Here is a 14287-nt window from a genome sequence, read left to right on the forward strand (position 1 = left end):
TAAACTCCTTCCGAAGAAATTTACGACTCGCTCTCTATTTATCATTTTCAATCCCTCTGGGCCACGCGGGATACAACTTCAAAAAATGCGAAAAAAACAAGTTTCAATTGATAATTTCAAAATTTTTTCGGTTATATTTTCAATAGTTTCTAGCATCTGTATAATCCTTTGATTTTATAGTATCTTGCATAAAACACAAGATAAAACCTCGACAATGAGAAAACAAAACAGATAAAAAAGCAACCACCAAGATAAGAGGCAACAAGTAAAAGTACGATACGAGATTCGGAGAGAGCAAGCGATGGCGGTGCGGTAAATCCTGGCGCCGAGCAGTCTGCCGCTAGAGGAGCGCCGCAGCACCAAATTCGTACTACACCGCCGAGCTAGGGTGTCCCTCGGCTCTGGCTCTTGAATTCATAAAAGCTGAAACTGAAGGAGAATTTCAAGCGAAATTCTAAAGAACCATAAATCTGGGTTTGATTCTTGCTTTTTAATTTTTGATGATTATCATATAACTTGGATGATATGAGATAAATTTTAAACGGTTAACGATATAAAAAAGATCCATTCTTTCTATTCAGTCAAGCGCAAAAAATTACTAAAATAAGCTGACTTACACAATCAAGAGCATAAACGTCAAAAATCATTTTTGCATCATCCAAAGCTGGCAGTATTTATGACTGTTTTCAGTAATAATTTCCATGAGAAACTACAGCCCCGTCGTTGCGATCTCTTTTCTCGTGGACTGCAGCTGCAGCGGGATGTCCTTCAAACTCAGTTGTATTTGTTAGAGTGGTGTTTGTTCAATCTTTCCTTCTTTTTATGATCTCGTTCTAGCGGATCATCAGAGTAGAAAGGTCGAATTCCCGTACTTTTTATTGAAACGAAGACTGTTTCTGTGTTTGTTAATCCATCAACGATTTGTACTTCCTTTCCACTTACTAAATCGCGCCCGACCAGGTGCGGCCACTTTCAATTTTCTTGGACGGGGCCCAATTTTTTCAGGATAAAGGATTATCCGGGGATAGATTACTGATAAAAAAAGGAGAACTACTGTTAACAACAGATCGGGGTGGCGTCCAGAGTTGCAAATTTGCTGAGCTGAGTGAGCTGAGCTGGCTGAGTGAGCTGAGCTGGCTGAGTGAGCTGAGCAGTCGCTCAGCTCAGTGATTTTGGAAAATGATCTGATCTGCTCAGCTCAGCTCAGCTCAGACAATTTTCACTTAGTTCAGCTCAGCACAATTATTTTCGAACATGATCTGTTCTGCTCAGCTCAGCTCAGCTCAGACGATTATCACTTAGCTCAGCTCAATCAGCTCAGCTCAGCTCCAATTAGGGTCCACTCAGCTCAGCTCAGCTCAACTGTCTTAAACAAAAGGTCTGCTCAGCTCAGCTCCGCTCAATGACCTCTGAAAAAGGCCAGCTCAGCTCAGCTCAGAAACCTCCAAAATAGGCCAGCTCAGCTCAGCTCAGCTCAGAGAAATTTTTTCTCAGGTCAGCTCAGCTCAGCTCAGAAAAATATATCAAAATTTGCAACTCTGGTGGCGTCAGGAACCGACAAAAATTTCGACAAATTTTGCGTGGGCAGCTACTCGGCTTCTGATTGGCCGGTTAGCTAAATCCAGACTTTTGATTGGTTGAAACTTTCCAGGCAAAATTTTCGGGATTTTTGTCGGTCTGACTCCAATGACTCTGAATTTTTACTACTTCAGAACGGCCTGTTCAACTTTATGATTATTGCGCCAAATCTGACACCGGGTAATTTGAATTTCGGTTAGTAGCTAGGTAGTTTCGGCTCGATCGAAGGTGCAGATTGAAGGGCTTTGTACACCTTGTGGCCCTCCTATAGAGAGCGTTCGTTATCAGTTGGGGAGGGCACACGTGACGTGCACCGGACAGGCGCTCCGAGGAAGAGTGTGTTGGTGGAGGTGCAACACTTGGCCAAACCAGGCCCGGCCCGACCCTGCATGCCTTTGCAGCCGGACAACACGCGCAGAATCATCACCTAGTTATACACAGATTTAGAATACCACGCTCGGCCTTCTTCTTAGATCTCTTAATTCGTTTATTCCGTAAAAACAAAATCCACAGCTTCTTCGAAAAACAAGACATCAAATTTCTCCATAGCAGGTCAATTCTACTGGCGATAGACCCAGTACGGCGCGTATACTTCATATCTGGGCTCGGCAACCTGAGTAGAAACCCTGAGTCAGGCTCTGGAAGAGCTTAAATGAAAAGCCGCGTAGCGGCTTTCTTAAAAACGAAGCCGCGAAGCGGCTTCGCCAGGATTTAAAAAAAAATTTTGGTGTATTTGCGAAGCCCCTTTGCGGCTTCGTATTTAAGAAAGCCGCTACGCGGCTCTTCCAGAGCCTGACTCAGGTTTTTACTCAGGTTGCCGAGCCCAGCTTCATATGTTCGAATTTCCAATACACTAGAGTTTATCAAAAGTCCCCGTAGAACCAATTCTTTGGAAGTAACTTGTGGTTGAGCGAGAGGGGTCAGCTGATCTCTTCAAGTGTGCCCAGAAGGATTCTAGCGCGCTATCAGGACTATTCACTCTACTAATCCACAACAGAAGACGTTTTTTGCTTGAGTGGCGGCTCGGCGCCGACACTTTGCCATTTTTAAGGTGCCACCCGTCGATAAAACTTAATTTTATATTTACACGGGGGATAAACACTTTTTTGGGTCACACCGTTCCTTTCAAATACGACACTCAGCGAAGGTAAACCCTAAAAAGGCCTTCAACGCGACTTCCAATCTTAAGGAGATCGGGGTCGAATTCCTGCGCCACCAGAACTGCAAGCAGCTGATACAAAAGCCATCAAACCTGGATGGATCACTCGACGTTATCCCCGACAGCATGTTCTCACCGAAAACTATAATCCAACTCAGCCAAATTCAGCTAATCATGAACACCAGGGTCGACTTGAAATTTCGGCAGGCAGCCGTCGGTTACCGGATCTTTAGGACGGTCAGCTGCTCCTCAAGTGCCGTCTTAGCTATTTTCTAGTCAGGCAGCATTCCAAAAAATAAGCCAAATACAATTTTCCTTCTTATAAAAATAATTATTTCGAATTCTTAATACCAAAAAATCAATTCTCCTCAAGACTGGGTTCGGCAACCCGTGAAGAAAACCTGAGTCAGGGTCTGAAAGATCTCTAGACAAAAGCCGCTGAGCGGCTTTGAAAACGAAGCCGCAAAGCGGCTTCGCAAAATTTCCTTTCAAATCCATTCATCAGAACTTCTAGACCCTGACTCAGGTTTTCTACACAAGTTGCCGAGCCCAGCCTCAAGAGGGTGTCTATTTTGATGCCCTTATTTCTTGCCTGATGCTTGGCACGAAAGTTTATTTCAGACTGGGTCATTTTAAATGGCCCGAACCCTAACCCTAACCTTGAGAATTGGTCTAGCGTAAACTTCGTTGTGCTAGAATTACTGCATTTCGAGTTGACTAATGAAAAGTATTAATTTACCTGAGATAGGCCCTGAGTGGATTTCGGCAGCTGATTTCATAAAAGTTATCACCACTTGAGCAAGTTTAATTTTCGTATCTTTCGATTAAAGAGCAAAGGTGTCAGCGGCCGCTGCAGCCTTGTTCACCGATAAGTTACCACCACTTGGCGAGTCATCTGTATGTGGGCGACGCTTCGACAAAATCATTATTTTCCTCATGTCCTCTTGTGTCATCGAAGCTGTCAGAAGGTTGTTTGATTATTTTATGGTCCATGTGTAAGCTTGGTTATTTCTCGAACAAGCGGAAAATAATTGATTCTCTGCCCGAATTCAAGGCCAAATTGGTATTTTTGTACGACCAAAAATTTGAATTTTCGTGACAATTTTCACCAAAATTTTGGTCAATTTCGAGTCCAATAAAATTTCCGCATTCGGCCTATAGGCCAATCAGATTTCAGAAAAAAGAAATAATCGCATTTTTCGTCGATTCGAGACGCGACTCAAAAATTTCTAATTTGAAAAAAGATTTTTATATTAATTTTTTTTTTGCAAAATCGTCTTTATCAGTAAAAAAGCTCTTTTGACAGAAAATTTATAAAGAAATTTCTATACTAGAGCTAGAACTGACCCATCGAGGCTCTAGTAGACTGTGACCGATTATACAGATGAGTATGCCGCTCAAAAAACAGTGGAAATGGCGCAATGAAAAGATGGATAGAGGTTAGCTAGCGGCCGCCCGATGTGGCAGACAGTCCGGCGCCTATGACTGCAGGTGCACCGCGCGCTATAACTCGCAGCGCGCTCGCCTCCACCGCTAGTCACCACCGTCCCGTCGCCGTCTCCACACACCGACCAGAAATCAATAAAACAACTAATTTTTTCCGAAAAATCGAGAACCAACAAAAATCTACATTTTCAACGAGAACGAGAGAACCAAATCAAAACAGCAACCACCAAACCCCTCTCGTTTGAAAACAGAAGCAAAACAGCAACAACAAAAAATGGCTGTCAAAACCGAAACCTACAACCAAGAATTAATCAAAACCTACAAACAGCAAGAAGCCTTCCTGCAAATTCTCAAAGCCTTGGTTGCTCAGGACCCGTTCCAGCCGATCAACGAGCTGCAGCTGATAGAAGAAACGATTCTTTATATAAAATTGTTAAAATGCCAGGTCGACGCTGTTAAATCGACGTTTTAACTTTTCCCTTTCTCTGTTTATTTTTGCTTGTTCATTTATTTTATTCACGCCCTTTTCCTTTCTTTTTCTGTGCTAAATAAATCAACTTTGAAATTTCACGAATTTTAATTTCTTAATAAAAAGAGCAGTAAAATAAGTAATAAATTTAAACAGTTACAGGAACTTCTACTGGCTTTTTGGCCACAAACTTCCTAAAAATATATCTTAGAACTCGACTTTTTTAATTTCAGTAGTTGAGACCCTTAATTTTAGGGCCTAAAACTTAAGTTCTTAAAAAACATTGTGTTTGCCAATAATAAACACTTACCATGTCAGGGCAAAACAAGCCCCGGTCTGAGTATTCTTCAACCATCTCTGCAGCAACGTTTTGCCAAGTTTCGCTTTCATAAGATGAGCAAATCTGTCCATAAGATTCTTCAATGAAAACTGAACGAAGAATTTTTTTCTCTATATAAAAACTAAAATAAACCATTCACAGCATCGCATATTTCATTTTCTGAGTACAAGCCCGGATCGGATAAATATCTTCAAATATTATTTTTCTGTTAAAAAAATCCAAAAAGAACTTACGCATTTATTTTATCATCATTCGTACTTCTCTTTCTGAAATAAGACATCAAAACTTCTCTCTTGTTGTTTTAAAAATGCATAATTACGACCACTCAAAAGCAATTTTAACGACTTACGTTATAAGTTTTACATCTGAATTTGCTCTTATCATTTTTGTGTTTTCGATGTTGATTAAAATAAGCAAGTTTTAATTTCACTTCCGGGATAGTCATACCGTGATTCACATTTCTGACTGTCCTATGTTTTAGCACAGGGAAATGTTCAAACGATGTTTCAAACGAAATGGTCACTCAAGAATGTGAATCGCGGTATATCGTAAACTTTTTGAATAGACAAGCCTAATCCCTAATGATGATCAAATCGTAGATAAAAATGAAGGTTCTTATCTCGTGTGGGCAAATTTCTTTTGAAGGCCCCAATTTTAACGGACTCGATATTCGTCATGAAGGTTACAGTCAGGTCTTGCAATTGCGCGAACTGAAATTGCGCGGTTTTCGGCAAAAATCCCGAAAATTTTGCATTTTCCAAAAATGCTTGTTTTTCATAGTAGAAAGAAAAGAGGCGAAAAAGGTCAATAAAATTGTCCCATTTTCAAAGAAAATTGACGGCTTACAATTACGCGGTTTTTGGCGAAATTCCCGAAAAATAAAACCGCGCATTTGCAAGCTCTGACTGTAATTTTAAACGGAATTTCTAGTCGCAGCGTTGTTACGTAACAACACTTTAGAAAATCCGTTAAGGACCCCCGTTAGCTTTTTCGAAAAATCAAACTTCGGAATTTTGAAATTTTGACCCCGGAAATGGATTCTACGGGTCAAAAAACGATTTTGAGGCCTCATTTTTTGGGGTCTATCTCGACTCCTTCACCCCCAAAATCGCATTTGAAAATTGGGCTTTTCGCCAAAATTGACGATTTTGCCCTAATTTTGGCAAAAATATAGATTTTTCTTGGTCAAAAATTCCTCCTATCAAGTTTTTGAAGCGAATTAAACCTGGGGACTGGGGAAAAATTTGGTGTTTTTAAAAATTTCCATTTTTCCAAGGAAAAAGCTGACGGGGGGTCCTTAAATAGGTGATCCCCTTAATTCCTTAACGCGGACACCTCCCATAAGTATTTGACGGTTGAATTTGGGCCCATATATTTTTTTTTCTTTTGAGAAAATAAAATGATGCCATTCTTTGATGACAACAACAAATTATTGTTCATCTGGAAAGAAAGCATAATTAACAATAAAATTCAAGCCGTATATAAATTGATTAGTCTTAAACATATGTACCACGTCGAATAGAGAGTCCCTAGTTAGTCATACTAATTCTAGTCTGAGATGCACGTGAATGGATTCACTCCGGTAGCTGTGTTATGAATACCGATTGCAGATTTTTTTCTCCCCGGTTTGCTGACAAGAAAACATTTACACATGGTGGACACCCTGGAGCTCGTTTGCATTCGTATTTTGGGAAAAAGTTAGCTGCTCAGATCTGACGCCGAATTTTCAAGTGTTATTTAATTAGTCACCAGTCTAAAATCACCCCTTTCCTGCTTTATTGAAATAGTAGCTTGAGTGTTAAAAAAAAGGAAAATCCCGCCTGGCACGTTATTTATCTCCCCACTGCCAGGTTGGATAATTATTATCTCCCTGCCGCCTTTCCTTATTTCCTGATGCTCAATTGCTCATGCATATGACAGCTTGGTATGTTCTGCTTCTTGATCCCACCCAATCTGGTGGCACTTTGGCGGGTTCATTAGAAGCTGTCACCGGATCTACCTTCCTCAAATCGTCGGGGAGAGGGATATATACTCTCCGCCTGGCGGTGGCGCCGATCAAATCCGACTAGTCATTTCTTTTTTTATCGAACTAGATACCTACATTCATCCTGGCGCGGGTGTCAGCCATCGGGAACCTGCGCCCAAAGGTGTCAGACGCAGCCAGAAAAAGAATCGAAGCCCGAAGAGAGCACGGGTAGAGGCCCTTTGTCGCCTTTGCGAACACTAAATCCACCTGCATACTTTCAACTTTTTCTAACGCGGTAGTCTTCCTGATAACTTAAAAAATAGCCAAAAAACTTCAATTTTTTTAATCGAAAAATCAAAATTTTCGATCGAAATATTCAAAATTTGATATATTTGTGGGAACTTTTGAAAGCGCTTTTTGAAATTGGAATGAAATTTTTCGTCGGAATTTTGATCTTCCCAGCTGAGAAAAAAAGGGGTGGGCGGCGCCAGGCAGGTGCTGGTGCTCATGGATTGGTGGTGCACCTGTGGAGAGAGAGAGGGGCACCAAAAGAAAGAAACGAAAGCAGGTGGCTGAGTAATGCGCCCCGACTTGTGTAAAATTTAATCCGCGGTGGGATAAAGGGGAGATGAAAATTTCGCTGTTTACTTTACGGCGAGTCGTCGGCCCGCCTGCTGCTTTTTGCGCCTGCTGTGGCACCACCACCACCAGTATTGGCACCTGCTCACTACACCTGGCTCTGCTCTCGGTGGTTATCAACCACCTGTGCTGTTTCTCCTTCTTTCAATATCGAAGTCATTTTTTTTCTCAATCGAATTCAATATTATCGAATAACACGAAACAAACTTGGTTTATTTAAGGGTGTATCTGTCCTAAGTCAAAAAGTCCGATTTCAATCAAAGAAAAGAAGGAAAATTAATGTTCGAAGGCTATCTTCCTTATTTTGAATAAATCCTGTCCAGTTTTAATTCGAGTTTCTTAGTCTCTCACAGGTGGCCTTAGCTCAGCAGGAGGCCTGTACAGGTGGAGCGAGAACGTTATCTAATCCACCGAAAGCCTCTTCTAAACTTCCGTCAGCCGCATCAGAGCGAGAGATTGCAGCAATTTTTTTCTTCGCTGGGCTACAGGTGCATCAGTTGCATCGGCCACCTGTTTTAAAGCAGCAATCAGTAGCTATCCTCGGCTGATTACAAAGGTTTTTGCTTATCATCAGAACGTGGGGCGTCGTGCGTACGCCGTGCTACTCGATAATCGATGTCCTGCCGAGTAGTAGTGGAGCAGGTGTTGCCTCTTCGTGGTGGTGGTGTCCTTCTACGGCTGGATATAATGCAGGTGCTCCCCGTGCGCCCAGCTGGACACTGATAAAGTACTCAATATGTGTATGATTGTTTTGGGCAGGAGCCACGGCGTTATCAGTAGCCGCTCCCCTGCTGGGGCCCACGAGCCAGGTGCCTCACTGCCACGCCAGGTGCCAGCACCACCTCCACCAGATATCAACAGAAATGCACCTGCTGGTCAGAAGCATGCTGCTATTTTTCATGTCAAAACGGGGCCTCATCCATCTCACTGGTCGGTTTTCGGAAATTGATCGTCCAGCTATTTCTGGTACAGTACTTTTTTACCAGATTTTCAAGCGTTGAAATAAGCAATAGTCTAATCAATTTAATTTTGACACCCTTAAACTGAAAAAAGAATTTCTCAAAAATCTCTCCCTAAATCGTAATCTTCTTGAAATGAACCTGTTTTTGTACGATGCTTATTATACAGTAAAGTTTCTCCGTCCACCTGGTGATGGTCCTCCACCTGTGTGGCTCATCCCAGCAGGTGCGCCCAAGCAGTTGGTGGTGGAGGCGAAGGAGCAGCTGGCGGCGGTGCTGGTGGTGCGACTCTGTCACCACCAGCTGCTCCATGGTGGCTCACACAGGTGGCTACCCCGGACGCGAGACTAGCTCAAGTCAAAATTTTAACCCGCCGGCTGGTACTTTGCCAGGTGTGGATCATCCGCTGGATCAGGCAAAAAGATGAGACTTTAGCTGCCCGTTTTTAAAATAACGGATTTGACCGTCATTTCTCACTCAATTCTACCTTGTGTGGTAAAAAATGCTGCGACAGAATCGTAATAATGGAATCTCTCTGGCTTTCTTGCGGGGCCACCCTAGCGCTCTAGCGCGTACTACACTCAGAAAATGCGCCGCGGTCGCTCTGGCCTTCGGTTTCGCCGCTGATCACTCCGACCACTTCGACGATTTCGACCGACACACTTTCATAACTAAGAGATTTAACAACGCATTCACCAAGATGAGAGCAGTTTTATTGGCTCTCGTGCTCTCAATTTTCGACAAAACCAACTCAGCCGCCATCGATGAAGATTTTGGAAAGTTTTTCAACGGCGCAAGGCCTTTCAGACGTTCTGAAAATGCGAAAATTTCAGACCTGGCCAAAGGTAAGAAGAGGGGTTATTCAAGAGGCAGGAATTTTACCGGTTTTTGACGAGCACGTGTTCAAACGGCCTGCGCAGGATTTTATTGGCACGAGCTGGCCGCCGACGGAGGTCACACTTGGGTTAATATTTACCGCAAATACAGCCCTACAACAGATGTAGCCTTATATTATTGAGAACTCTGAGTCCTTTCTGTGACTTCGTAATTGTATCGCTTTCCATACCGTGGTTGTATGTACTGTAATTGAGCGAAGGAGATTGCGCGCGGATCAAAGGAAAGGGTAGTTTTCGCAGGTGCGGCAGTGGTGAAGGGGAATATTTACTGTAGCTGTAATAAACGCATTCAGGCACTGCTCCGGCATTTCTCCTTCATCTTTACGAAAAGCTCAAATCGCTGGACGAGGATTCGCAACAAAAGCTCCTCGCCGATGGGAACACCGTCCGCGCCGTTTACCCAATAGAAGGTATTGTAACACAAATCCCCAAACACCTGCAAATTGCTCTCTATGTGTTCCTAGAGAATGCAGCACTCTCACGCAACCTGAGATCTGTTGACAATTGTCTTTGTAGATGCTGAAGGCAGGTGGATCTTTGACGTTTCGGCTTTGCCGGAGAACGAGAAAGTCGTGACATCCGAGTTCCGGGCGGTATTAGGACCCGGCCCTCAGGTGAGTCTTAAAAACACTCTTTCATTTCATCAAACGCACATAGAAACACATGAACATACGACACACAGCTACAGTATCTGTCCTCCAACTCAGCATTTCTCAAAAACCGACGAGATTTTTACCAGAAAATTTCACAAAAACAAAGTCATCAACTGTCATTCCTCGATCTGATGTTTGGACGAGTGCACTTTTCAAACGCCTTATTCACGAAGCAGTTGATGAGAACACATATCTTCAGCTTGATATTGATAGTTTACCTGAAAAGTAAGATCTTTTCTTTTTGCGTCTTCTTCAAATTTTTCTTCAGTCAAGACTTCATGCCGATATTGGTCCTCTACTGCAACGACATCGACCAAAATGTGCCGGAAAAGATGGCAGAGCCACTTGACAGTCTTCTAAGAAAAAGAAGAGAGACAACATCTTTTCCTTTGAGGTAAGAAAAATGTTCAAGAAATTAAATCAAACTGCCAAATTCAGCACGGAAGAAGAGCAAAAGACGCGCCGAAAACAACGAAGAGAACGAAAATGTAAAAAGCGAAAGAATACTCGTAGAAAGTCCTGCTCAAAGAAACGTGAGAAACTCAAGATTATAAAAAATCATTTGATATTTAGATTCAAGAAAATTGTCAGAAAAAATGAAGAAGAGAAAGTGCCAGAGAAAGAGTCTTCATATCGACTTCAATGAAATCGGCTGGAATAGCTGGATTATTGAGCCAAAAAGCTTCGATGCATTCTATTGTGCTGGCCAATGCGGCTATCATGAGATGCTGGTAAGTGACGAATTTTCTTACTCTTCACTAGTTATAAATTTCAGAGCTCGAAGAAATCAAACCACGCATTTCTCCAATCAATCATGAACAGATACGAGCCAGAAGTGCCCCTGCCCTGCTGCGTTCCAGACAAACTCGCTCCTCTGAGCATTTTATACAACGAAGAGAGCTCGCAACACGTCGTTCTCAAAGTCTATCCAAATATGTCCGTACTTTCGTGCTCGTGTAGATGAGGCTCACTACACTGCTTCTATTCTATTTTCAACTGTACATTCAACAATTGTAAATTATCGACGACTTTCACTGTAAAGAAAAAGTAAAAACATCCCTCTCTGATTGTCAGTCACTTTTAATTAGCACACAGGGAGCATGATTAAGTTGTTTGGTGCTCTGAATTGTTGAGTCATCATTAAATTGGAGCAATTATTCCAAAATTGGCGGTGGAGCATCCGGCTCTCAAGTGAATTGTTGTAGCGAGAGAGATAACTAGTATGTCGAGCATATTTGTTAGATTAGGGATCCTGGTTGTACTGGCAGAAGGGCAGTTAAACGATTGTGAGCCATTCGTAGGGCCAACTACTGGGCTAGAGACTTATTGCCAGGATGAAATCAACCAGAGACAGTACAAATCGATCGTTAGAAATCCGTCGCGGAATCCATTAGGTATGCTTTTATCAGCTTCTTTTCTCAATATTCTGTAGTAAATTGGGGAAAACTGGCCTGTCCTGCTCCTCAATATCGAAGCCTTACTGCTGCAGCTCAATTTGTTGATTCCCGAAACTGCTATGAACATACCCGGAATCTGTTCTGCGCAGTCATGCTCCCAGAATGCAACGGAACGCATGTTTTTGAAGCTTGTGAAAAGATGTGCACTGATTTCTCCACAAAATGCAATCTGTACAATTTTGCTGGACAGAGTGTCCGCTGCGGAGGGACTCATTTTGGAGTGCTGAATTGTAAGGAGTTTCAAAACGTTTACATCGAGACAAACCGGTGCAAATACGAGAAGATTGTGACTTCGACGAAGATTGTTGTAAAACCGACTCGGTCAAGCAATACTCCAAGTCTACTGTAAGTAGTTTTGAAATGTCAGTTTTAATTGTCGATAAAGGTCTGGAGGAGACAATGGCGTACGAAATCCGACAACTCCTTTGCCACCAACAAATAGAGCGGGGGAGGAGCCGATACAACAACTCAAGCCCCGGCGAAACCCGTAACAACTATGGCACCGACATGCCCCGCCGATGGAACTTGCTTGGAGCTCATTGAAGCCCAAGAGTTACAGTGGAGAACTTGCATTGAAAAGTTCATCGATCCTACTTCTAAATTCACAGTCATTTGCGAGTGGATCAAATCCTTTGTTAGGTGGCGTTGGGCGGTTTTCAGACGATGGAATCGACTTTGTAAGCGTTCAAAATGAGGATTTTGTTAATATCTTTTTCTAGCAAAGGCAATTACTTTCGAAGAATACGACATGGCAAAAGTTGAATGCCCAGTTCAGGGGACCGTACGATGCTATAGTGCTAAAAGAGTGAGTTTTGAAAATTATTTCGAGGAAATGGATAATTATTTTACTCAAGAAAAAATGCATCCGAGATCTGCACAATTGCCCTTATTGCTATTGCGAAATAGACCTAGACGATTCGTATGGAAATATTTTGCGCTACTGGTCGAATGACAATGACTTCTGGGGTTATCGCCTGCAATATCAATGGTTCCAAATGTCCATGAATTATACTGAGATTACTGATGAATATGAAAAGCTGTAAAAACTTCCAATAAACGTTCTTATATAATGATGACAAAGGTCTATTTTTGATATCAGTTTCAGAGGTAATTGAAAACATGTAAAGTTGTCGAAAGAAATGGCAGTGCGTGAAGAAAAAATGAACTTTTGTGACAGACAGAACTTCTGAAACAGGAGATAAAAGGCAGAGGAGTGTTAATTAAGCGAGTAACAGTTCACAGAACACGCTTGGATTGTAATCAACAAACAGGTTCAGAAAGGATTGACAGAGATTTTTGCTTTCTTTGAAGGGTTATTTTCGACTGGCTGTTCAGGCATCAATCTTTTTCGCGAAGGATCGACGTTTTCTTTGTAAGGGGACGTATCAAGATCCTGAGGGTCGATTCTTGCGTTGAGATCGACTTCAAGGACCTCTTTCCTTGCAGCTTTCTTTCTTGCTCGCGCTTCAGCTTTTCGTTTGGCTTCATTCGATTCTTTTTCTTCTAGCAATTTTGCCAACGAATCCGGGACGCCCGAAGAAGAGAGTATGTGGACTAGTTTTCTGAGGTGGATAAGGTCGAGATCAAGCGCATCCATTCTGATTTTCACAGTCACTGGGTACCGAACACTTTTACGAGCGATTAAATATTCGCCCTCGATTTTGCACCAGTCACTTCCAATAATACCGTTCATTCGATTCTTCGGTGCGTATTGACTCTTTACTTCTTCAGGAGTATTTCGATCAATGACAATAAACTCAGGGTGTGGAGGCCACCAAGCGCAGTTAGGTGGAGGCAGTCTTGGAAAACCCGCAACATGGTATCCCATCGGCACGGGCGGGCGCGGGGGCCAATTCCAAAATTGTGCGCGGGTGCGGGCGGGAACCGGGCCAAACATTTCGTGCGGGTTCGGGCGGTTTCGGGGGGCCGGTGCGGGAGGTTGCGAGGGTCGAATATTTGGAGGTAGTTGGGTCGATGACGGAGTCAAATTTTTAGTGGTGCCCTGAATTTTTATTAATTTTTTTCATTCAATGAATTATTTTTACCGAAGCAGTTTGTTTTTGATGATTTAAATTATTTGTAGGGCGCGTTTCGGAAATTTGTTTTTGTACTTCTTTCGTAGAAACTTTAGGGGCACGCAAAGAAGAAAGCTTGTTGTCGAGAATTTCTTTTTGTTTTCTATCGAGGTCAGGTAGAGCGTCCAATGTAATTCGTAGCACAGGATAGTCCATGGTCGAAGGAGTCATGAAATAATCGCCTTCAATTTTGTAACTGTCCTTCATAATTATATTTTGTATTCGATCTTTCCCCGCGTATGCATTCAGTTCTTCTTTGGGGCTGTTTTGATCAAAAGTGATTATTACACCCTAGAATTTTAGAAAATGTTTTTATTCAATAAATAGTTTTTACCTCTTTATAATTATTGTCACCATAGAAGAACTTTGGCCTTTTCACATATTTGTCGTACAACACTTTTTCGGCCGCTTTTTTGGCTTCAATTTCGGCCTTTTTTTTCTCTCGCTCGCGAAATCGAGCAAGTTGTTGCTCTCTTCTTTGTTTGATATGGGGAGGGACTTCAGCACTAACACCGTTGACAACAGCTTGTCGAGCAATGGAACTGACTGATCCAGAAGCAATCTTTCCATTTAGCAATTTTCGTCGACCTTTCGGACAAGAGGTTTTTCGAAACATTCTATCGATTTAAATCGATCAAATTTAATAAAAA

At 42.3% G+C, this 14287-nt stretch overlaps 3 protein-coding genes across 3 annotated transcripts; 2 read left to right on the plus strand and 1 right to left on the minus strand.

Moving 5' to 3' along the window:
• The first annotated feature begins 9204 nt into the window (after nucleotides 1-9204).
• On the plus strand, nucleotides 9205-11120 carry LOC145703143 (bone morphogenetic protein 4-like). Its single transcript, XM_081780459.1, has 8 exons — nucleotides 9205-9401; nucleotides 9746-9862; nucleotides 9969-10066; nucleotides 10110-10330; nucleotides 10374-10499; nucleotides 10544-10638; nucleotides 10679-10836; nucleotides 10881-11120. Exons 1-8 carry the CDS (start codon nucleotides 9257-9259, stop codon nucleotides 11067-11069), a joined length of 1149 nt encoding a protein of 382 aa, XP_081636585.1. The 5' UTR covers nucleotides 9205-9256; the 3' UTR covers nucleotides 11070-11120.
• Nucleotides 11121-11327: 207 nt separating this feature from the next.
• LOC145702439 (uncharacterized) lies at nucleotides 11328-12367 on the plus strand. The gene is made up of 4 exons (XM_081779662.1): nucleotides 11328-11499; nucleotides 11538-11907; nucleotides 11948-12239; nucleotides 12282-12367. The coding sequence occupies exons 1-3, from the start codon at nucleotides 11328-11330 to the stop codon at nucleotides 12051-12053; spliced, it is 648 nt and encodes a 215-aa protein (XP_081635788.1). The 3' UTR covers nucleotides 12054-12239; nucleotides 12282-12367.
• Nucleotides 12368-12418: 51 nt separating this feature from the next.
• Nucleotides 12419-14253, minus strand: LOC145702438 (uncharacterized). Its single transcript, XM_081779661.1, has 3 exons — nucleotides 13972-14253; nucleotides 13608-13928; nucleotides 12419-13564 (listed from the first exon to the last, which is right to left on the minus strand). The coding sequence occupies exons 1-3, from the start codon at nucleotides 14251-14253 to the stop codon at nucleotides 12836-12838; spliced, it is 1332 nt and encodes a 443-aa protein (XP_081635787.1). The 3' UTR covers nucleotides 12419-12835.
• Between the last annotated feature and the right edge of the window lie 34 nt (nucleotides 14254-14287).

The sequence above is a fragment of the Oikopleura dioica genome, chromosome PAR (genome assembly GCF_907165135.1).
Source record: "Oikopleura dioica chromosome PAR, OKI2018_I68_1.0, whole genome shotgun sequence".
Lineage (NCBI taxonomy): Eukaryota > Metazoa > Chordata > Appendicularia > Copelata > Oikopleuridae > Oikopleura > Oikopleura dioica.

Bases quoted from the DNA above. Each gene is read 5' to 3' on its own strand.
- LOC145702439 (XM_081779662.1), top strand. From the start codon at position 11,328: ATGTCGAGCATATTTGTTAGATTAGGGATCCTGGTTGTACTGGCAGAA. The intron at 11,500-11,537 runs GTATGCTTTTAT...AATATTCTGTAG, and splicing joins TCCGTCGCGGAATCCATTAG to TAAATTGGGGAAAACTGGCC. The intron at 11,908-11,947 runs GTAAGTAGTTTT...TTGTCGATAAAG, and splicing joins AGCAATACTCCAAGTCTACT to GTCTGGAGGAGACAATGGCG.
- LOC145703143 (XM_081780459.1), top strand. From the start codon at position 9,257: ATGAGAGCAGTTTTATTGGCTCTCGTGCTCTCAATTTTCGACAAAACC. The intron at 10,500-10,543 runs GTAAGAAAAATG...TGCCAAATTCAG, and splicing joins ACAACATCTTTTCCTTTGAG to CACGGAAGAAGAGCAAAAGA. The intron at 10,639-10,678 runs GTGAGAAACTCA...TTTGATATTTAG, and splicing joins AAAGTCCTGCTCAAAGAAAC to ATTCAAGAAAATTGTCAGAA.
- LOC145702438 (XM_081779661.1), bottom strand. From the start codon at position 14,253: ATGTTTCGAAAAACCTCTTGTCCGAAAGGTCGACGAAAATTGCTAAAT. The intron at 13,929-13,971 runs GTAAAAACTATT...CTAAAATTCTAG, and splicing joins GTGACAATAATTATAAAGAG to GGTGTAATAATCACTTTTGA. The intron at 13,565-13,607 runs GTAAAAATAATT...ATAAAAATTCAG, and splicing joins ATCAAAAACAAACTGCTTCG to GGCACCACTAAAAATTTGAC.